Source organism: Drosophila sulfurigaster, chromosome X (genome assembly GCF_023558435.1).
Source record: "Drosophila sulfurigaster albostrigata strain 15112-1811.04 chromosome X, ASM2355843v2, whole genome shotgun sequence".
In the NCBI taxonomy this organism is placed as follows: domain Eukaryota; kingdom Metazoa; phylum Arthropoda; class Insecta; order Diptera; family Drosophilidae; genus Drosophila; species Drosophila sulfurigaster.
The window spans coordinates 13,276,805-13,300,333 of record NC_084885.1 but is presented as its reverse complement, the minus strand read 5'-3'; the positions used below and the strand labels follow the sequence as shown (position 1 = coordinate 13,300,333).

Here is a 23,529-nt window from a genome sequence, read left to right as displayed (position 1 = left end):
GGACAACAAATAAAAGCTGATTTGCTTTTAGTAAATGGGAAAATTAAGTTGCCAATGATGTTTTTGTTTTTTGGGCAGTTCCCAAAAAGTGCGAGTGAGACAGTGAGCAACGATGTTTGGTTGCCAGATACACGAGCAATAAAATTAAGCAAATAATTTGAATGCGGCGCTTGAAAGAGAAACACAAAAACCACACAGCAGCAACAGCAGCAACAGCACCAACAGCAACAACAACAACAATGTTTCTAGCAAGAACTACAACAACAACAAGAGCAGCAACAGCAGCATTGTTGTTCTTATTATCAAAGCAACACACGACAACTTAATTATTCATCAGATGAGCAGATGACGAAGTCAAGTTGGGAGATCAAATGAAACTGGGAACTGAAGCTTCAAACACAAACTGAGAACTGACTCGGGCAACTTGTTGTTGTTGTTGTTGCTGCTGTTGTTGTTGGTGTTGTTCTGGGGGCACTGGCGCTGTTATCACGATCACGATTTGTAATTTATGATAAATGTTGGCAATTCCATTAATAAAATTAAACAAAGCTCATTAGCTTGGAAACAAATTAAAAAATCTTTTCTTTTAAATTTTGCAAAGCGCGAAACGTGCCCAAAAAATATACAAATCACATGAGTGAGTGACTTCAGTCTTCAGTCAGCTACAATGTGTTCTAAATACTCTTTCCCAGAAAGATAAAAAATAAATAAATGTCTCATTTTGAAAAGTTGCTAGCAAATAAAAATCGTAGAAGTTGGTTAAGAAATAATTTTAAACTTAATTGCTTTAGTTGGTATATTTTGCATGTCCTATTTTATCTATATACGAAATATAAATGTTGGTATTTTACAATATTTTTTATGTATTTTAATTTGGTATATTTGAATGATAATATAATACCGCACTATATTTGAATATGGTATATTTTGCATGTATGTATTAGTATATCGAAATACAATTGTTGGATCATTTCAGTATTTTTTGGTATATTAAATTCATAGATTTATATACGAAGTATATATTTTTCATTATTATTCAGTATTATGTTGTTATATTTCAGTATTTTTTTCAGTATATTTGAACTATAATATCACACTGGTAGATTTTAGTATTTTATGATAATACCGCACAAATCTTACTATATTTGAAAATAAAATAGCATGTAGTGGTATATCGATATACGAAATATAACTGTTGGTATATTTCAGGTATTTTATTTTGGTATATTTAAGTGATAATAACGCTATTATCTTACAATATTTGAAAGTGTATCATTGAAATAGTATTATAAAGACGAGTTTGCTTTTTGTTTGTCAGTATTTTTTGCAATTGCTTTGCGATAATCTTGTCTACAGTTAATGATGATTTGAAGTCCTTATTTACGACCGAAACGGATTAAAAAGGTATAATATTTTTACGATCTGCTAACAACACACAAAAAATAATGTGATATATGCATAAAATTAAATGACTACACTTTGTACCTCAAAATGTTACTCTAAATTTAAATTATTATCAATATTATTATATATTTTATTATTATTCATAAGTATTTCTGACAAATTTAAGATACTATAAATAAGTCAAAGCACTCTAGAGTCCAGACCTTCCGTTAATGAGCAGCCAAAGCAGATGATCGGATGAGCAGACTCGCAAGGAGAGCGTATTGAAAGCGAAGACATCACAGATTCTGTTGGCGCCTTTAGCAGGCGCCGTTTTAATTTAAATTCAAATGCAATGCAAAATAAAAAAATTAAAAACCCCATCGTGAGCATAATGTTGACAATAAAATGATGATTTAGCTCGACTTCCAGAGTCCAGAGACAGTCTCTCCATCAGTCAGTCAGTCTGTCAGGCTGTCTGTCTGTCCGTCTATCTGTCCTGTTGTCTATCGTCCCATCCTGAGCCGCGAGCTATTCTCATTTGCAATAGCGGCGAAACTTGAAAGAATCGCACGAAATTAGCAAGCGCCACATTATCATATGTTAAACGTTGCGTCGAATCAAGTCGAAGTCGATGTCGAGTCCAGTCTCAAACCCAGTCTCAGTCTCAGTCTCCATTCCCCCATACACAGTCCCCAGTCTCAGTGTCTGTGTATCAACTCGTGTTCCAGTCTCTGACTGACTGACTGACTGAGTTGGCCATTGGCGCTGTTCATTATGCTGCACTGCGTCGACTGGCAGGCGCCACTTTTAATTATCAATCAATCACATTTGACGGCTCCCTCCATTAAATGTCAGGGCAATTGATTGAATTTTCATTTGGCAGACAGCAAATACCAGTTTCCTCTTTATTCCCTCTCGCTCTTCCATTTGCTGTCGCAGTCGCAGACGCGCATCCACATCCGCAGAGAGCATTGATCAATGATTTTGTCTGCTGATCAGAGTTGGCCATGCTTCGTTGGCTGCCAATTGCAATTGCAGCCAAAGCTGATTGATGAACTCTCCGCGAGGAGCTTTCGTTCATTCATTCATTCAGTCGGAAATTCAGTCGGTTCCGACATGTTCAAGTCGTAAGTCATTCAATCATTAGGCATTAGGTTAACTGATTTATCTAATCGCCAAATGCTTATTTTCTTTCGAGCTGTGTAAAGAACCCACGTGTTGAATGATCTCACAAACCATGTGTATGTTAGTTTCTCTCTCCTAACTGGGCTCTTTTATCCTCAATAACCATCAATTGCCAAAAAGAAAAAAACAAAGCTAAAATCGACAAAAATTTCACTGCAACGATACTCATCATCATCATCGTCATCCTCTACACATCGTCCATATTGATTTTGTATTCGGAATTTGTATTCGTATTTGCATTTGGCTTTTGCTTGCTGTCTGTTTGGCTGTTTGGCTGTTCGGCTGTTTGGCGTTGGTGTTCAAAAATTGACATTTGTCAACAGCTTTGTTGACGCTTTGCCTAATTTATTAGCCACGTTTTGTTGTCGCTTTACATTTGGCTGGTCGATCACATCATCATCTCACGATAATGATCATCAACATCGTCATCATTTGCGACATGGGCGACAAACTGAGCTCTACTCTTAGATCATCTCGACTTTGTATGCAAATAATGCGACCCAAGACACAAAAAAAAAAATGGAGAAAAAAACAAAATCAAAAAAAAAAAAAAAATTCCCAGAAAAATGAAAAATACGCCATGCCTAAGAAGGAACGCAAACGCAACCGCAAAATGGAATCACGTAAAGCAGAAAATTTTTGGATACCCTGCACAGTTCTGAATATATTCTAGATGATTCATAGATATACCAAGACAATCGTTGTGATCTATATAAGGTTGAACATTAATGGCATAACGATGAATATAAAATATTCTTTTAATTTGGTTCAAGTATTTCGTTGACAAATATGATGGCATATCTTTGACGATCGTCAGCTTATTATTATTATTTTTTTCAGTATTAAAATTTCTTATGTTATTATAATAAGGGATCATCGAAATATAATGGAGATCACAAAAAATGTTAAAGACTATCAAAAAAGGAAATTCAATAATACAAAAAATAAAAAGTGCATTAAACACTTAAAAAGCATAATTTTCTATTACAAAACAAATTCTGAATTAAAAGATACGACTGATTTGATTTTTAAAACAAGAAATATTCAAGTATGCCAAATCGTTTTAAAATAAGTTAAATATGTGAAATCTATATTAAAAGAAATGTATCCCCAATAATTTTGTGTTTTTATTTATTATTTTAATATTGTTTTCCTACCTTGGTGAAACGTTTTGCTCAACTTGTTAACATATGCTTGAATTTTGTAAATTAATATATAAGATAAATTGGATTTTCGGTTCCTTATCTCTGATCAACTGATTGCTGATCATTTATTTCGGATGATCGCCTTGCATGCAAATGCAGAGTATCTCGATCTATGCTGGATGAGGATCTTCTGCCCACCAACAGCAAAGAGCAAAGAGCAAAGAGCAATACAGCAACATATGGCCAGGCCATAAAGCGAACGTGAAAATGGCAAAAACGCTGAGAGAAAAATGATCTACGAGTCTGCAACAAAGCGTAGCATAAATGGGAATGGGAAGAGGTGAGAGGAAGGGGCTGAACATTTGAGGCTTTGAAAGATTTCACTTGAAGCGAGCCGGAGACGAAACCAAAGCAATTTGTACGCCTACCCGCCAAGACTAAACTCCCATTGTCGAAGCTTCATTCACATATTTTTCATTCATGCGTTGTAGTTTCATTGAGCCACACACACACACACATACACAAGCACACACTTACACACACCCAAGTCGTCGCACACACACACACACACACACTCGCACAGTCACAGTTTTTATTTTTATGAATGAAATGAAACTTTTAACGTAAAACGCGGAACGACTAACGCTCTTAGAGGAGCAACTGAGGGGGGGGCCAGGGGTGGAGAGCGAGGCGAGGTCTGTCCAGATCGCACGTAACTCCAAAGATACACTCACATACATGTTGTTGTTGTTCTTGTTTTTTTCTTTTATTATGTTTTTTCTCTGTGTTGCCGTCTCGAGGCATATTTTAATTTCTTTAGTGGCGGGCGTCTCCGCGTCGGTTCGCATCGCATGTGGGCCGAAAATGTATTTTTTATGGCGACGTCGTTTTGATTTTTTATTTTTCTTTTACTTTTTTGTTTCTCCCTCTCTCTGTCTCTCTCTCTCTCTCCCTCTCTCTCTCTCTCTCTGGAGCTGCGACTCCAGCTTCTTGTTGTAGTACAACAAAATGCAGGCCATAAATTTTGCACAGACGTTTCTTGGGATGGCCGCGGATCGTCACAAAAGAGACGGATATAGACAATTGGGATGGATGGACCGACGGACAGACGGATGGATGAAGTTTTGGACGCACTGCTGCAGCCTACAAAATATGTTATAACAAATCATTTAATTCGTTTTGATTTGATTTGTTTTGGTGCCGCATACAGTGTTGTGGCGTTGTTGCTTTTTGTTTTGGCCAAAAACATGCGCCGCGCTTATTTTGACCATTTTTGGGAGTTGCTTTTGGCGTTCATTTAGCTCGCCTGGCTTTGTTTGTGTATCTCTCAGATACGAATGTGTGCAAGTGTGTGTGTGTGTGTGTGTTTCACTCTGTCTCCGACTGTTTGTGTGTATGTGCGCTGGCTGAGATCACACAGGAAATTAGCTTAATATATGGCTACTGTTTTGCCCGAAAGGCAACAACAAGCAATCCACAAAAAAAAAAAGAGAAACAACTGAAAATAGCCTGAGCTTTGAAATAGCAAATTGGAAAAAAAACAACTGTCTATTTTTTTTTTGTGGGTTTTTTCTTTAGGTTTTTGCTATTCCCCCAGTTTCTTGAGAAAAACAAAGAGCGCCCTCTCCTTAGACCCGCCGTTCCAAAAAAATGGTGCTGGCCTTAACTCGACGATCAGTGATCAAAATCACGAGCCCAACCAGCATAGCGGCATGATCATAATATTATACTAAATAATTCAGTATCGGAGCCTTTTAAGATCTAACAACAGAAGCAAAGAAACAAAACAATTGTTAATCACAGAAAATTGGCATTTTGAACAACAAAAATGTGAATAATTTGATTAAACGATAAGTTTCGATGATAGGCGATCGATTCAAGATTGCCTACAAATAAAAACTATGTTAAAATCTTTACTATAAAGATCGCCAAATATTATATGTTTCCCCCGTGAAGAGACAGTCTTAAGATATAAGATATTAGATATATCGTACTCGCTACTCACCAAAATAATGCCGCGGTTCGTGATGTTGTTGTTGTTGTTGTTGCCGATCCGACTGCGTTGCCGTTGCTGTGTTTGTGTTTGTTTTGGTTATTTTGCTCTGAATGAAGCCCGTAAAGATGTCAACCGCAAATGCCGACAGCGCTGTTGCTGCTTATAATTATGATGGCGCTGATGGTAATGATTATAGTGCTATGATTACGACGTTAAGATAATGGGATGATGTCAGGTAAGTGTTGTATGTTGTCGTCAGAGTTGCACAGTAAAACACAGTCACAAAAAAAAATTGTAAAAAAAAACACACACACACACACACACTAAATAACAACAACAATCTATGCGCCGGCAATGACTAAGCGATTTTAGATTTTGATTAGTTTTATTTTCAGCTTCAGCTTTAGTTTCCGTTTCGGTTTTCGTTTCGAGTTTCCGTTCTTTCTTAAGCTTTTGTTATTGTTGCGCATGCGCAGCACACGCGCAAAAGAAAGCAACAACAAAGAAGCTTACAAATCGATAGGACGAATTCTACAAATAATTAGTTTGGCGCGCACGTTCACCGATTACTGTTTATCGATTGCAATTGCAGTTTCAGTTTCAAGTGATTCGTATCGCGATCTTATTGTGCATACGCTTCTTACTCACGCACGCGCATCTTACACACATACACACACACACTCACGCACACACACGGACACGCCGGCGCAGTCGCCGTTCAGACTCAAACTAAGTGAAAATTGCAAGCGGGCACTGGTTTTATTTGAAGGAAAGATTGGGGAGCCCACTGCCGCCGCCAACCAGAGACGACAGACGACAGACATAGCCAAAGTCAGCAGCAGCAGCAGCAACAGCAACGGCAGCCGCAGTCAGAGCCAAAGCCGGAGCCCAAAGAGCCGAACAAGTGCCGGCCGAACGAACACGATGTGCAAACGAACGAAACGAACCGAATTGAACCAAACCGAACTCACGAATGAATAAACGAGCGATCACGACGCGTCGTTCTCGCTCTTACGAGCATTGTTGATGTCGAGATGTTGTTGTTGTTGTTGCTGTTGTGCGACGGCGACGGCGACAGCACAGCTGTTACAATGAAATTGCTGATGGCAGCGACGTCACTCTGAATGGAGCTGCTGCTGCTGCGGCGTCTTGCTGCCGCGCCAGCTGCATTGTGACCCCCAGCGAATTCCCTGCAAAAGGAAATGCAACTGCGACTGAGTTCTGCTTCTGTCGACGTCGCTGCTGCTGCGGTTGGCAGTGACCCTGTCGCTAGTCCATTATCAGCATTGTCATCATTTGACTGTGTCTGCGTGTTGTATTAGTTGCTGTTGTTGGCGTTGTTGTGCGTGTCGCTATCAACGATTGCGACTGTTTGCCGTACATACATATAATTATCATCATCATATCATGATGCGCAGAAATTGCTGCGTTATCGTCTTCTCGGCGGCGCCGTCGATTCCACAGTTCGTCTTGTTGCTGTTGTTGTTGGTACATCAAGGACGACACCGTTAAACGCCGCCGCCGCCGGCGAAAAAAAGGGGAGTAAATTGTTGAAAATTATCACATTGTAAAAAGTGCAGACGCCAGACGCCACAAATCAGAGTCGAGTGAAGTCCGAGAGCAGGAGAAGATCATTAACAATGCACTCCGGCTGCGCAAAAATAGCCACACGAGAACAAATCACATTATTAGTTCAAGTCGCCGCCGTCGGCGTCGGCGTTGTTGCACGTTATTTTTCAAAAAAAAAAAGCGAGGCGAAAAAAACAATGTGGCGCCCCGTTTGATTTTTAGGCGCCAAGCGCGGCGGCGGCGGCAAATTGTGGCGACACGTCTGCGCTGTGTGCAGCTAGAGCTGGAGAGCGTGTGGCAGCAACATCAGCGACAATAACAAGCGAGTTTGCGCGACTCCAAAATACCTGTTGCTGTCAAAGTGTGACCAGAGCGTTGCTGCTCGCATTTCGCTGGGCCCAATTTGAAAATATCCCTTCTCCTTAGCACTTTACTGTTTCCATACATACATACATATACATATACAAATGTATGTACTAACACCACATTAAAATACCCTGTTCTGCTGGCACACCATTAAAATATCCCTTTAGCTAGCATATTATTTGAATACCTATCTATACATGGGACTTAAATTAAATTAGCCATTTAGTTGGGCACAATAATTAAAATGCTGCTAGCCACATCATTAAAATACCCTTTGTACTTAACTGGTTAGCGGGTAAACATACAAATACTACTACAACACCAACAGAGATACAAGATAAGAGATGCGACGCGACAGCAAACAGACGCCAGGCACAAACGGCGACGCAGCATCGCCGCCAACGCCACAGTAGACAGCGGAGACGACGACAGTGAGATTGAGCTGCTGATGCCAACAGATATCAAGCACGTCTCAATCTCGAATCATTCAGGGCCGGGGTTTTGTTGGTCAGACGTTGCCAGAAAGGTTTTTTTGTGTTTTGTTTTGTTTTGCGGCTGCCGCCAACGCCGCTCAATTAACAATGAAAAGTCAGTCTGGTACGTCATAATATATTTTTATCTGATTACTAGGCAAACAGACAGCACTACAGAGACAGACTATGCACAAATCGTGCGTTGGCACACACACATGCACACAATCATGTTCATCATCCTTGCTACTTGATTGTTGTTGTTTTCGCGTGATCTCCTCTAATCAACAGATCTCACTTGTGGCGCCGGCGTGTGTGTTGCCCCAGTGGCGCCAACATTGCATTGTTGTTACTGTTGCTGTTGCATTTGTCCATGTCTTGTTGTCTGACCCACACTTCCATTCTGATTCGAAACTACAATTTGAATTCGAGAGATTGCACATCAAACATTGTTGCGTATACGCATTAACGGCAACATGTGAATGGCAGCTGCTGCAAAAGAAGTAAACAAACCGCAATAACAGCTGTTATGAACAGCATTGCCAGATGTTAATTATATCCAGCAGGGCTGCATGAGTTCGAATTTTAAAAAATAAGTTAATTTAAAATAAGCAAAATATGTAAGAAGTGCTTGCAATAATTATGAAATCGAGTCTTGTGAAAATTAAAACACTTGAAATACCTGTAATTTGTTTCTAGATGTTTGAATGGAGCGCGCAATTTGGCCAGACCAGCTGTCATGCTAAAACAAGTTGGCAGCCCTGCACACTGTTACACAGTGCGACTGTCAAAAGCGATAAAAAAAAGTTGTCTGCTCGGCATTAGAAATTTTTGTGTAGCGCTGCAAAATATTTTCCTGGTAAGTTTTTGTTTTGCTTTCGATGCCAAAGAAGAAAACGTTAAGCTGACGTTGCAAGCTGCACAATAAAACGATAAATCAATACGGGGCAGCAAAGAGCGTGTTGTCTGTGTGTCTGCTTGGCCTGCTTGCAACTTATGTAATTGGCATAGGTAAAGTTTTAATGTTGTTGTCCATCCATTGGATTTGATTGTAGAAAATATGATACGTGCACCGCTAGTGAAGGCGCTGGGCGCACTCGGCTCACCCACACACCAAATAGCCAGCCGAGCAGTGCGCACCAGCGCCGTTGTGGCCCAAACACCGGCCAAGGCGCCTGAGAAAATCGAAGTGTTTGTCGATGATATTCCCGTCAAGGTTTTGCCCGGCACCACAGTGCTGCAGGTAAGTTCCTCCTCATCCCTCTTTCTCTCTCTCTGTGTAAGTGTATCATCCCTGCTATTCCCTTTGCAGGCTGCTGCTGAAATTGGCGTGGAAATCCCACGTTTCTGCTATCACGAGCGCTTGGCCGTCGCCGGCAATTGTCGCATGTGTCTCGTCGAGGTGGAGAAGTCGCCCAAGCCTGTCGCCGCTTGCGCTATGCCCGTGATGAAGGGTTGGCGTATCAAGACCAATTCCGACTTGACACGCAAGGCACGCGAGGGTGTTATGGAGTTCCTGCTCATGAATCATCCTCTCGATTGCCCCATTTGTGATCAGGGCGGCGAATGCGATCTGCAGGATCAGGCCATGGCCTTTGGATCAGATCGTTCGCGTTTCACCGACATCAACTACACGGGCAAGCGGTAAGGATGCAACAAAAAACGATTCCCATTTCAAATGAAATAATTTTATTGTGTCTACTTCAGTGCTGTGGAGGATAAGGACATTGGACCACTGGTGAAGACCGTGATGACACGTTGCATTCACTGCACCCGCTGTGTACGCTTCGCATCCGAAATTGCTGGCGTCGATGATCTGGGCACCACGGGACGCGGCAATGATATGCAAATTGGCACCTATGTGGAGAAACTGTTCCTCACCGAGCTGTCGGGCAATGTGATTGATTTGTGCCCCGTCGGCGCGTTGACCAACAAACCCTACAGCTTTGTGGCACGTCCCTGGGAGATTCGCAAAGTGAGCAGCATCGATGTGCTCGATGCCGTTGGCAGCAACATTGTGGTCAGCACACGCACCAACGAAGTGTTGCGCATTCTGCCCCGTGAGAACGAAGACGTCAACGAGGAATGGTTGGCTGACAAGTCGCGCTTTGCCTGCGACGGTCTGAAGCGTCAGCGTCTCATTGCACCCATGGTCCGCATGCCAAATGGTGAGCTACAGTCTGTGGAATGGGAAGGTGCACTCATTGCGGTGGCCAAGGCGGTGAAGAATGCCAACGGACAGGTTGCTGGTGTTGCCGGTCAACTGGCCGATGTGGAAGCCATGGTGGCTCTCAAGGATCTAGTTAATCGTTTGGGCGGCGAGAATCTGGTGACCGAGCAGGACTTCATCAAGGGCAGCGGCATCGATGTGCGTTCCAGCTATCTGCTCAACAGCACCATTGCTGGTAAGTCGCTTCAAACATTTACAATTTACCTATTTCTAGCTTGTGTGTATTTTTGTCACAGGTCTGGAGACAGCTGATGCTGTGCTGCTGGTGGGCACCAATCCACGTTATGAGGCCCCGCTGATCAATACCCGTCTGCGCAAGGCCTATGTGCACAATGAGCTGCAGATTGCATCGATTGGTCCCAACATTGATTTGTCATATCAGCATGAGAACTTGGGTGCCGATGCCAGCCTCATCAAGGATGTGTGCAGCGGTTCGCATGCCTTCTCCAAGGTGCTGGAGGGTGCCAAGAAACCGGCCATTATCATTGGCGCCGATCTGCTGGCGCGTCCCGATGGCGCTGCCATTCATGCCACCATCTCCGAGTACTGTCAGAAGCTGAAGAAACCCGTGAGTAGAATGCTCCTTTTCCGTATTGTTGCGGTCACTTTACTACCATGTTTATTAACTACTGCAGGATTGGAATGCCTTCAATGTGTTGCATAACAGTGCCTCTCAGGTGGGCGCCTTCGATGTGGGCTACCAGCCGGGTTTGCAGCGTGCGTTGCAAGGACAGCCAAAGGTGCTGTTCCTGCTGAATGCCGATTCTGGTAAATTGACCCGCGATCAGTTGCCCAAGGACTGTTTTGTTGTGTACATTGGCTCGCATGGTGACAATGGTGCCTCGATCGCTGATGCGGTGCTACCTGGCGCTGCGTACACCGAGAAGCAGGCGATCTATGTGAACACAGAGGGTCGCGCACAGCAGACTTTGCCAGGCGTCTCGCCACCAGGCATGGCACGCGAGGACTGGAAGATATTGCGCGCTCTGTCCGAGATTGTGGGCAAACCACTGGCCTATGACACACTCGATGAGCTGCGTTCGCGTCTCGACGATATTGCCCCACATTTGACGCGTCTCGGCGAGTTGGTGCCTGCAAGCAACAGCGAAGCGAGCGCACAGACAACACCCGTAAGTTTCAGTTGAAAGAATTGCTTATCATGTAGCTAATTGCTTTTGTTTTGTGGTGCATAGAACAAATCCATCAGCGGCGGTGCCATCGATGTGAAGCTCAAGGAGCTGCGCGACTACTTCATGACCGATGCCATTTCACGCGCCTCGCCCACCATGGCCAAGTGCATATCGGCGGTCAACAAGCAGCAGCGACAGAATGAGGAGGCCAAGCAGAGCGCAGCGATTTAAATGCCGAATAACGCTTCAACTCTGATCTGATGATATAACATAAATATTAAATAATTAATGTTGAATTTTTTTTTTTTTTTTTTAATTATTGTATCTTGTCTTCGATTATTGCTATTCTACTCAAAACTTTAAGCAAACAACAGCAGCCAGCGGTCAACAGGCAACAAGCGTCGGACAAGCGACAGACAGGAGCGTGAAGAGCGACAGAGAATGCAGAAGAAGCTATTTAAAAGATACATTTATTGAGCGGGCACCGAGCAGTTTGTAAATGTCATTGATTTTTTGTTCAAAACAAACAATTATACAATACGAAATTAGGAGAAAAACAAAAACAAAATACTTAAAACGCAAATAAACGTGAAATAGAAAAAATAGCCAAAATATTTATTTTCGACTGCTTTCGCATATGTCATTGCTTGGGCGACTAGTCGTATACTTGATATACTATAGATAGCAGCATATCTCCATCTCGCTCTGAATTATGCTCATGTGCATACAGCACTCTGATTTGCAACTGTACAACAGCAATTCATTAGTTTAGTAACATTAGAAAGGAAATCACAAGAAACAATTACTTCATTATAGAGGGAAGAATTCAAGACACACAAAGTTAATGTTTGCCAGATATAGAAATTATATCGACGTTGGATTTTAATGCAAGATTGCCATAAAGTTTCTCGTTTAGAATAAGGTATAATAATATTATAGTTTATGACATAATATTTTACCTTAGCACATCTTTTAAATCATTATATATTGCTCTTCAAATATCTTTTGTTCTGTTTGTTGAATTTATACCAAAATTACAGGGTATATTAAGCATCTATTTGGCAATAAAGTGCAGGAAATGTTTCTTATAGCGCTTATAGCTGATATAGCGCTATTGCGACATTGAAGAAATGAGATTCTCCTTATTCGAATAAAAAGATTTATTGAGAGATTAAAAAATCCGCCCCTTAGACTTTCAGTTTTAAGGTATAGAACTCTACATTGCAACTTTCGAATATTTGCAAGTTATACATAATTGCTCTTTTAAAAATACATAAGTTGTTTAGGATTTTCTTAAAATGAAGCAGAAGCAGGCGTGGCATCTAAAATTTAAAGTAAACTCGACCCACATAGAGCGCCTAGCTTTGATAGTCTCAGTTCATGCATATGAACAGACAGATCAGATATATATATGCAAGTGTTCATATACATATACTTGGTAGGTATGTCGCATCAACATACTTTCATTTATAATGTACATACCATATGTATATACTTTATAGAATCGGATATGTCTTCATCTGTCTTTTTATATAAAAAATATACTTCCCAAAAATAGGTTTTTACGTTTACGTGGCACTTAATATTAGTTACTACCTAACCTTATCGGACAGAGGCCTTTTCCAGTTAATGATGCCAAGAGTGTTCATGACTTCATTTACTTAGTCTAGTTGCTTTTCGTAATAACTCCAAGACAGACTAACTGCTTGACAGGATCCCGTTTACATTTTCATGTATGGCTTCTTATTACTTACGGAATTATGTTCAATTTAAGTTATCCAGTTGATATAAAGCAATAGCTTCTGATTATACAAGCTTCAAAGTTCCAAGCTCCACTGAATCCAAAGCAAGCCTTTTGCCTTTTTTATCCCATAATAAATATTTAAAACAAAACAAAAAAAACGACATTGCAATTTTTGTATGTGGGTGAAAAATTCTATTTTTCGACCGTAAAAATACAGGTTTAGTTTATTTTTATTCATATTTTGTATTCACATGTAAGATAATTTCGTAATTTTGAGTGCATGCCGCACAGAGGCAGAGGCAGAGGAAGCAACGGCAACGACAATATCCAACATCAACGGACGACATTGTTGTGGTTGTGTTGAAAACAAGGCCTGCATTCTCCCTTTTCCTCGTCAGACGTTTCACGTGCGTGCTGCTCCAGTTCGACTGGAGTTGTCACAACAGTCTTGCCCTTTCAACTCGCCTGTCTGTGCAATAACTGAGCTATTTTGTAAGTGTAAGTGTGTGTGTGTGTCTGTGTTGGTGTGTGGAAAAGGAGTGTGTTGTGTTCTATCGAATCTAAATAAAAACGGCTCTTCTAATTCGTTGGTGACAATCTTTGTCGTGTAGTATTGTGTTCTGTGTTGATTGGTTTCATTTTTGTTTTGTTCTTTTTGAAGGGGGAGAAAGGGACAATACGTTTAGATTGATGGGGTGGGGCACTCGAAGTGTTTAGCTGCAGCAGCTGGCTGGTGTGGGGTCCAAGCCAGAGCGCTTGGTGATGCTCAGACGTGTAAACTCCTCCGCGGTGGTTGGGTGGATGCCCACCGTGTTCATCAGCGTGGGAATGGTCAAGCCAGACTTGAGTGCGGCCGCAAAGCCCTGGATAACCTCACCGGCCACGGGGCCCAGATAGTGCAGGCCATAGACACGCTGCTCGCCAGAGCGTTGGGCCACCGCCTTCACATAGCAATAGCGCACGCTCTTCTGGGGAATGAAGAACTCCGTGGGCTTGTAGTAGCCGTGGAACACTTCGATTTCATCGGCACCGTGCGCCTTAACGGCATCCTCCTCGCTCAGGCCGACGCAGGCATACTCGAGGGGCGTAAACACAGTGGTTGCCACATCGGCATAGTCCATGCGCAGATCAGAGTCGCCGTAGAGACGACGCGCCAACAGGCGACCGGCCAACACAGCGACGGGGGTCAGCTCGGGCTTGCCATAGATAATATCACCAACAGCATAGATGTGGGGCACATTGGTTGTCTCTTCGCTGTCCACGGGAATCTTGTCCTTTTGCACCAAGACGCCGGCATTCTGCAGATTGAGATCCTCGACAAGACCCTTGCGGCCAATGGCCCACAGCACCGTATCGAAGACATCGCTGGCCACCTCGCCAGTCTCTGTGTTCTCGTACTTGACCAGCAGGCGGCCATCGGCTTGCTTCTCCACGGACAGAGGCACGGTTTTGTGCAAGAATGGGATGCCACGCTCCTCCATGGAGGCGGCAACCAGACCGGCCATTTGCTGATCGAAGCCACGCAGCACAATCGAACGGACCATCACAGTGGGCTCATAGCCCAGACCCTTCAGGAAGCCAGCGCACTCCAGGCCGATGTCTGTAACGAGTTATAAAGTTATCATTAACAATTGCATTCGAGGGAGTGTTGCGGTTTAGGGGTGAAACTTACAGCCAGCGCCCACGACAAGTGTCTTGCCGGGCTCGTGGTCCAGACTGAAGATATCATCGCTGGTGATGCCATACTCAACGGCGCCGGGAATATTGGGGTAGCGTGGACGACCGCCCACAGCAATCACAAAGGTCTGGGCGGTGATTGTGCGATCGCCGCTCTTCAGTTTAGCGGACAGTGTGTGTGAGTCCACAAAGGAGCCCAAGCCATTGATGTACTCCACTTTCCTATAACACAATTCAAATTAAATTAGTTGAGTGACTCTCCTTAAAGAAGGCAACTTTTCAAATACTTACTTGTCACGCATATCGATGCGAGTCACCCAGTTGACAGACTTGATGTGATTTTGCACCGAGGTGACCAGTTTGTTCCAATCGGGCTTGATCTTCTCATCCACATTCCAGCCATAAGCGGCAGCCTCATGCACAGACTCGCCCAGCAGCGAAGCCTGATGCATCAGCTTCTTTGGTATGCAACCGACATTGACACAGGTGCCGCCAATACCCCATTTGGTACCCGTTGGCGTCGGCTTGACAAAGTCCAGGCAGGCAACACGAGCGCCATTGGCCACAGCCTCCTTGGCGCAGGCCAAGCCACCGGAACCGCCACCAATCACAACCAGATCGTAATCATAGTTACCTGCGAATATGCAAAGAACACAAATAGGAATTAAAACCAATGCAAGTCGAAAGCGTTATTCAATTCTGTGCGCTGCTTGATGCTTGAGGATGCTACCCTGCTCCATTTGGGGACGCAATCGTATGTCCAAATAGGCGGAACGATAAATGCTGCGACCCTGCGAGGGCTGCTCATCAGCCAGCGAAGCGGGCACAAACTCGAACAGATGCATTTGGCCAGCAACTTGCGCCACAACTGAGGCTTCTCGCGGCACGCCTTCTTCTTGTTGTCCTAGCACTCGACAACGACAACGACGACGACGACGACGATGTTGTCAATGTTGTCGTTGTAGTTGGTAACAATTGAACATGTGTGTCGCTGTGCAAATCAAACTGGAGCAATCATCAGAGCCCCGCCTTGACTGGTGGTTTGCTTTGACCCAATACGCTTGCCATGGTTACGATTTTCTACTGATGGCACGACGATTATACGAAGTTTTTTGGGTGTTGGATTACACATAGTACTATAGTAGTTGGGGAGGGTTGAGCAAAGAGCAGCGGAGAGCAACACCTGAGGCGGAGCGCAATTTCTCATGAAGCATGCAAACCTAATCAAATGTGCTTCACATCAAAGTCGGTATCAGAAAACCGTATTGTTGGACCGTTAGTGTTGCGTCATTAGCCGAGAGTTTGGTTTAGGCATCTAATTATGACGCATTATAAGGGCAATTGATAAGCCAATTGCCAGCGATAGAGTGCGAATAGTTGGTTATTATTATAACAACAAACCACGAAACAACTAAGAGGGCAGCTACTGTAGAATGTGCTCGACGTTCAGATACTGGAGCTACACATTTCTAGAAATTCCACAAATATTTGGTGAGCGACCATAAAAGTGATTATAGTAACTGGCAAATTTATTATGCGATCGCAATCAATTAATAAGCATAATCATTGAGACTATGTTATTAATGGGTCCACAACTTTGATAGTGCCTGACTTGTAGATCTTAAAGACAACTGCACAGTCTTCAATTATATACAATTATATACACTAAGCAGAAAAAGTCTGCGTACAAACTTAACGCGCAACTTTGAGTTTAAATAAAAATAGTTGTATTGAAGATATTGACTTCATTTTTTTTTTAAATTAACAACATATCTTTTATGAAAAAATATAACCAGTCTTCATTTATTTCCATCAGGAACTTTTTTAATTAAAATCAAAAAACAAAAAATACATCTGTTTTCGAATCAGAAAAAGTCTGCGTACAAACTTAAATTAGTTTAAAAAAAAGCCATTTATTGATAAAATATTACAAAAATTAGTACGAGGTAGGATAAATAGGAAGGTTTATTGTGCCAATCAAGCGTTTTGGCATTGATTAAACCAATTTTTGGTGAATTCTGGTGGTATTTCGATCCACTCATCCAAAATGGCTCCCGAGGGAGGAAACCGTTCGTCAAACTGGACCAAAAAGGGAAATCTCAGCGGAAATTGTCGAATTTGTTTTAAAACGCATTCTATGATTAAAAAAGTCCAAAAAAATTGGAATCAAACCGGCACAGTTCAATCAAAGCCACATTCTGGTAGGCCTCCAAAGCTGACCGATCGAGAAGAGCGGGAGATTTTGATGTCGGTGAGGCGTAATCCTGGGTCAACTGCCGCAAAAATTGGTCAGGACATAAAGAAGAACTATAAGAAGGATTTACATGATAAAACAATCCGAAAAATTTCCAAAAAATTTCCAAAAAGTAGGACTTTCATGCCTGTGTTGCGCTGAAGAAGATTCTCATATCACCCGTCAGTAAAGCGAAGCGCTTTGAAATGCATCCAAGAGCCTTTAGCCTTTTGGAACAAAGTTATTTTCAATTATTGGAGCAATTTGACATAAAAGGGCGAAAATTTGAGTGGCGCAAACCTGGCACAGCCCTTGATGTGCATAACCTTGCGCCAGCAGTTAAGTACGGTGGTGGCAGCGTGAGCAACACAGGCATGAAAGTCATACTTTTTGGAAATTTTTTGGAAATTTTTCGGATTGTTTTATCATGTAAATCCTTCTTATAGTTCTTCTTTATGTCCTGACCAATTTTTGCGGCAGTTGACCCAGGATTACGCCTCACCGACATCAAAATCTCCCGCTCTTCTCGAACGGTCAGCTTTGGAGGCCTACCAGAATGTGGCTTTGATTGAACTGTGCCGGTTTGATTCCAATTTTTTTGGACTTTTTTAATCATAGAATGCGTTTTAAAAACAAATTCGACAATTTCCCGCTGAGATTTCCCTTTTTGGTCCAGTTTGACGAACGGTTTCCTCCCTCGGGAGCCATTTTGGATGAGTGGATCGAAATACCACCAGAATTCACCAAAAATTGGTTTAATCAATGCCAAAACGCTTGATTGGCACAATAAACCTTCCTATTTATCCTACCTCGTACTAATTTTTGTAATATTTTATCAATAAATGGCTTTTTTTTAAACTAATTTAAGTTTGTACGCAGACTTTTTCTGATTCGAAAACAGATGTATTTTTGGTTTTTTGATTTTAATTAAAAAAGTTCCTGATGGAAATAAATGAAGACTGGTTATATTTTTTCATAAAAGATATGTTGTTAATTTAAAAAAAAAATGAAGTCAATATCTTCAATACAACTATTTTTATTTAAACTCAAAGTTGCGCGTTAAGTTTGTACGCAGACTTTTTCTGCTTAGTGTACTTGAAGTAAACCTTGGTTAGTGGGCATAAAAGTCTAATAAACGGGGAACGGTCCAAAAGGGCCTTTTTTGAACCACATGGCACAGAAAGTTTGTCGCCGATAAGCGCAAATCTCATTTCGTAAAACTTAATTAAGGAAACCATAAAACAGCCTTATCAACTTATTACGACCGCAAATGAATGCAAATAATTTGGGAGAGGATCGTGACAGAAATACAATATGTGTCTATCGAATATCTAATAGTTAATATAGTTAGTTACTAAATTTGCCTAATTACAATCAAGGTGTAATTGGATTAATTCGTAACTAGTTGACGATGACATTGCAATAAACGATCTTTGTGATCCCTATGAAGGGCAAAGAACAAACAAGTCACGATGGCACTTTGCCATTCACGATGACGAAAGTGTTAATGAAGATCGTCATCATCATGATAATAATGACGATGGCGGATGACGTAATCAATTGCCAGTACTACTAGATAAGCAATCAGGTGGGAGATGCGCTTTGTTTTGTGCTTCTGAAATACATATGTCAAGAAATTCTCGAATATTCATTAGTTCGAGTTAAATGCATATACATATTTGTTGTGAAACCGAAAATAATAATTGTTTATGGTATTTTTTGGTTAATATCTTACTTAGAATAGACTTGAAATGAATTGAACCTCTTAATTTTCAATGCTTTGCTGCAGTAATTTCATACTTTTTAGACGGTAATCATTATAAAACCCAAAAATAATGATTATTTATCTATCACGTTTTTTCGCACACAATAAGGCTGAAGTGAGATTTGAAATCAGCAGACAGAAAGACAGACTGATAGGCAGACAGAGTGGGCAGCATAACAGTTAGAAAGTTGCTTTCAAACACACACTCTACGCACTACATGGGCCCTATCGTCTCGCCCACTTCCCTTCCCCCGACAACGAACATACTACATTGTTATGATCGTGACGGTGCGAATTTTTTTGCCTATAGGTAAAATGTGTAACACAAGCAAAAGAGCCGGCAAAAGCCAAAATGAAATTCGATAAGTAAGATTCGCAGGTACGTGCGTAAAAGCGCGAGCCGCTTAACAACAGTTATTGCATAACAAACATACATACATAAGTATATATCTCTATGGATGTACAATGTGAGTATGCAAATATGTGCGTGTATGAGTGTGTTTGGGTTTGCATGTTGAGCAACAATAAAGTAACAAGAATAAGAGCAGCCATTGCGGTTTATCGCTCGCGTTGCCAACTGACTTTGCAAAATACTGATCGATTTACAGCTGAAACGCGATTGCGATGATTGCGACTCTCTGTCTGCACGCTTTGGGGCTTCACCTGCCTACTGCTGCTTCTTACCTCGAAGGGGCTTCACCTTGCGCACTGGCTGTTGATACTGAGCCTGTCGATCGCAATGGGGATGATTAAATGGCGGCACTCCAGTATCACTTGCCGAGCTGTCGAGCGAAGTGTGACCCTGCGGAATGTTGCGAGTATTGCGACCCCCCGATACTAAACTAGAGTTGCGATTGCCGCCCCGCTCAGCACCACCTTGATTTGTTGGTTTCATACTTGTTGTTGTTGCTAGATTTCTCCGTTGTTGTGATTTCGAATTCGTACTGAACGTGTAGTTGTAGTGTAAACTATGCGCAGCTGTTATTGGAGCAGCTGACGTAAATATCGTCGTGTGCTGGCGCAATAACGTTACGGAAAATCTCGAATTCCAAAGTGTCAGCGACATATTTTCGTTGATTTGATTTTACAGCACGTTCTTTTTTGCAGCACAAGATAGTTAAATACGATTTTCTATTATTATTGTTTTTTAATAAATTGTTTACTACTCTGCGCTGCGCGTTTCCTACAATGTGCAAAATATATTTGATGCAGACAGAGACGGAGAGGCAAGCATACAAAAAAATACGCGACGTCGTCAAGCAAGCGCGGCAACACTTGGAACGATTTATTGGAAAGCAGCGCTGACGCTCAACTACGTAACAGCGGCAGAGCGGTTGAATGCGAATGCGCGATGAAAAGAGAATGCGCGTTGAAGAAGTCGGCAGCAACAGAGTCGCCAAGTTAGCTTTCGTAGAAATGGAAACACGTTATGCTTAACAGAAGAAAATAATATAATCGGCATCATTAGCATATATACTTAACACAATAGAAATGCGCAACAGTTGGTTTTTTGGCAAGAGTTGCCACATGTTCTCAACTGATGTCATTCTGATTTTGCTCTCAGTTGGCAACTCTGTCAGCTGCCGTCGCCGGCCGCTGCTTGCTTTGCGCTTTGCTTTCAGCTCTTTTTGCTTCTTGTCTAATACTAATAAAAAGAAAAAGCGAATACACGACGACGGCAACGTTTAGCGATAAACGCGCATTTAACGCACTTCACTCCAACCACAACCACATCGACTCATGCTCAAGGAGCAGACCAGCACAGTTAACAGTTAGCAAGTGTCAGTTGTAAAGCTTCCACTTTAACGTAACTTTTTTTTTATGGTGTGTGCGTTCGCTCTGTGCTCAATTACTTAATCTCAAGTATAAATACACACACGATTAGATTTCGTGACGAAATTCGAGTGTTAAAAAACTAGTGACAATCACAACAATTCAGTAGGAACGCAAACGGGAATAGGATGAAATCGATTTTGATAACCGGCTGCAATCGAGGCCTCGGCTTGGGCCTCGTCAAGGCGTTTAACTCGTTGCCGGATCCGCCGCAGCATCTTTTTACCACCTGCCGCAATTTAGAGCAGGCCACAGTAAGTTATGACGCGCAATTATAATTACTACTAATATTACTACTCGATGATGAGTCATCCACGACCATTTTGTCAAAGACATCACATCACATATCGAAACTACTCGAATATTTTAAAAGGTCAACACAAAAAATAACAATCCAGAAACGAGTGTGAGAGAGTAAAACTAAACTCACCTTTATCGACGGGCGCCATATTTTGCAGTTTGGGCAAGTGTTTTAGACTAACAAATAGGATCAGCAGATATTTCCAAATAATGCTAATTAATTTTCTTGTTTGGGATTCAGTCGCAGATGAAAAACACTCTCTTGTTATACGGAAGTGCAATAGAACACAGACACAAAAATAACAGTAAGCAGCACGTTAATTTTACTCCGCGTCACACTCTCGAACACTCGCACAGCGAACGCAAATGCGAAATAAGCGGTAAACTTTTTGCAATTGCTTTTATGTTTTCTGTCGGCTCACGACGCTTTGTTCGTTCATTCGTTCGTTCGCTCGTTCGCTTCCAGTTATGGAAAGCACAGCAGCGTGACCGCATCATAAAACTTCCACTAATATACTGTTTTACTTGGCGGAATATATCAAATATGTCGCTATTTAAATAGTTTTGGTTACATTTTATTAGTTTTAAATTGCTTTATAAACAGAAATCAAATACAGTTTAGCAAATTAGCACTAAGTGATTACCAAAACTTGTTTAACGAATTGACATTGTATAAGTGATCGCGAGTTCAATTTCAGAATATACCAAAAATTAACTTTTTGGTATTCTTCTTGGAAAAGCATAAAACGGACGCACTGAAGCACAGTTAATGGCGCTATCGATATATATCGATATTGAGGTCCTACAGTTTTTGGCGCATGATGAGTTTTGAATTTTTAAATATGTATCAGACGGTATTATAGCTCAAACGGTAAATGCTAGAATACTGCAATCTTTATATGAAAACGTGGATGTCAAAGGAGTTGGGATTTATTTGTAATACTAGTTATAATCAACTAAAATCACTGATTAATTAAATTCATAAATGTTAATGTATGAATTTTTTAGGAGCTTACTGAACTGGCCAAAAAGCATTCGAACATACATGTGCTTGAGATTGGTAAGCAAATTCGTTTATTGATTTTGCGTTTGACCTTTATAATGTGTTTGTTTAATGGCAGACTTAAAAAACTTTGACGACTATGACAAACTGGTGGGTCAAATTGCTGATGTTACCAAAGATGCTGGTCTCAATGTGCTCTTCAACAATGCTGGTGTTGCCACAAAGTCGGTGCGTCTTGGTGCCACCAAGCAGCAGGATCTGCTCGACACGCTTCAGACGAACACTGTGGCGCCCATAATGCTGAGCAAGGCGTGCTTGCCGCTCTTGAAGAAGGCCTCGCAGGCCAATGAGCAGCAAAAAATGGGCGTGGGACGGGCGGCCATCATCAATATGAGCTCAATACTTGGTTCGATACAGTCGAATGTGGAGGGCGGCATGTATGCGTATCGCACTTCGAAGGCTGCCCTAAATGCGGCCACCAAATCGATGAGTATCGATCTGCGTGACCAGAAGATACTCTGCATCAGCCTGCATCCGGGTTGGGTGCGCACGGACATGGGAGGTGGCAATGCGCCTCTAGATGTGACCACAAGCACCGACCAAATCGTTGAGACTATTTGCAAGTTGAATGAGTCTCACAACGGTGGCTTCTATCAATACGATGGTGCTCAACTGCCCTGGTAAGTGCAAAGCACACGTACTCATCTATGTATGAATGTACTGTATGTATGTATATACTAACTATACAAAGTATATATATTTTTGTTGAAGCTTTGTATATTGTATATTTAGCTGGTGCTTATTAAAAAAAAAAAAAAGAAGAAATTCTAGAAATCAGAAATTTTGATATCGCCTCCTTGTCTAAGTCAAAGTGGTGGCTGCGGCTGTGGCTGCAGCGGTGGCTGATCCATTGGATATGCCACGCGTTTCCGCAGATCTAGTCGGGGTCTTCGGGAGTTCAGATTGCTGGCCGCTTCCGCAGAAATTGGTGGCGGATCGTTCCAGCCGGGTGTTAGTGAACCTATTGAAAAGAGAAATTCAATTCGGTCTCTCATACGTGGTGCATGTGGCTTCGTCAATCGATTTACCTGGAAAGGCGCCAGTGGGTGCAATGTTCTGGCCCATTGGTGGTGGCGGCTGCAATGGCTGTTGTGTTCCCGTTGGTGGATGTGGCGCTTGCGTTGGCAGTTGGCTCATTTTGTAGGTTTTTGCGAAATTTATAATATTGTTTACCTGTTTCAAAATATTGTGTCAGCTGTTTAGAGCGCCAGCCTGCCAACCTAGCCAAAATTACTCTCGGAAATGAATTTTCTTATCGGTTTCTAAATAAAAAAACGTCATGTGAGACAAAATTTGCGCACCGCCAACTTCACGTCGGAGGCATTTTTGCGTGCAGCCAACTTCATGGGCATGCGCTCGAAACGCGCTTTCCATTTGAATTTAAATGATAATTTAATTAATTATCGCCATTCATAATTTTGGAATTTGTTGTAAAAG

The 23,529-nt window shown here is 41.9% G+C and overlaps 4 protein-coding genes and 1 long non-coding RNA gene across 7 annotated transcripts; 2 read left to right on the top strand and 3 right to left on the bottom strand.

Annotated features, from left to right (window-relative positions):
* Positions 1–8,070: 8,070 nt before the first annotated feature.
* On the bottom strand, positions 8,071–8,933 carry LOC133847684 (uncharacterized). Of its 2 annotated transcripts, none has more exons than XR_009895183.1 (2): positions 8,800–8,933; positions 8,071–8,641 (listed from the first exon to the last, which is right to left on the bottom strand). It is a non-coding gene; the product is annotated as an uncharacterized LOC133847684 (long non-coding RNA). The 2 variants fall into 2 exon arrangements; XR_009895182.1 differs by having other exon boundaries at positions 8,071–8,685; positions 8,800–8,916.
* Positions 8,838–11,773, top strand: LOC133847683 (NADH-ubiquinone oxidoreductase 75 kDa subunit, mitochondrial). Its single transcript, XM_062282864.1, has 7 exons — positions 8,838–8,976; positions 9,173–9,360; positions 9,430–9,761; positions 9,825–10,522; positions 10,584–10,915; positions 10,983–11,477; positions 11,541–11,773. Exons 2-7 carry the CDS (start codon positions 9,178–9,180, stop codon positions 11,706–11,708), a joined length of 2,208 nt encoding a protein of 735 aa, XP_062138848.1. The 5' UTR covers positions 8,838–8,976; positions 9,173–9,177; the 3' UTR covers positions 11,709–11,773.
* A 1,617-nt stretch (positions 11,774–13,390) lies between these two features.
* On the bottom strand, positions 13,391–21,397 carry LOC133847248 (thioredoxin reductase 1, mitochondrial). Of its 2 annotated transcripts, none has more exons than XM_062282152.1 (4): positions 21,160–21,397; positions 15,190–15,532; positions 14,894–15,120; positions 13,391–14,821 (listed from the first exon to the last, which is right to left on the bottom strand). In XM_062282152.1, exons 1-4 carry the CDS (start codon positions 21,176–21,178, stop codon positions 13,935–13,937), a joined length of 1,476 nt encoding a protein of 491 aa, XP_062138136.1. In that variant the 5' UTR covers positions 21,179–21,397; the 3' UTR covers positions 13,391–13,934. The 2 variants fall into 2 exon arrangements, with proteins under 2 accessions (XP_062138136.1, XP_062138135.1); XM_062282151.1 differs by lacking the exon at positions 21,160–21,397 and adding an exon at positions 19,794–20,042.
* LOC133847249 (C-signal) lies at positions 20,477–23,307 on the top strand. Its single transcript, XM_062282153.1, has 3 exons — positions 20,477–20,983; positions 22,038–22,089; positions 22,151–23,307. Exons 1-3 carry the CDS (start codon positions 20,858–20,860, stop codon positions 22,714–22,716), a joined length of 744 nt encoding a protein of 247 aa, XP_062138137.1. The 5' UTR covers positions 20,477–20,857; the 3' UTR covers positions 22,717–23,307.
* On the bottom strand, positions 22,792–23,256 carry LOC133847250 (uncharacterized). Its single transcript, XM_062282154.1, has 2 exons — positions 23,121–23,256; positions 22,792–23,053 (listed from the first exon to the last, which is right to left on the bottom strand). Exons 1-2 carry the CDS (start codon positions 23,227–23,229, stop codon positions 22,899–22,901), a joined length of 264 nt encoding a protein of 87 aa, XP_062138138.1. The 5' UTR covers positions 23,230–23,256; the 3' UTR covers positions 22,792–22,898.
* Positions 23,308–23,529: the final 222 nt, after the last annotated feature.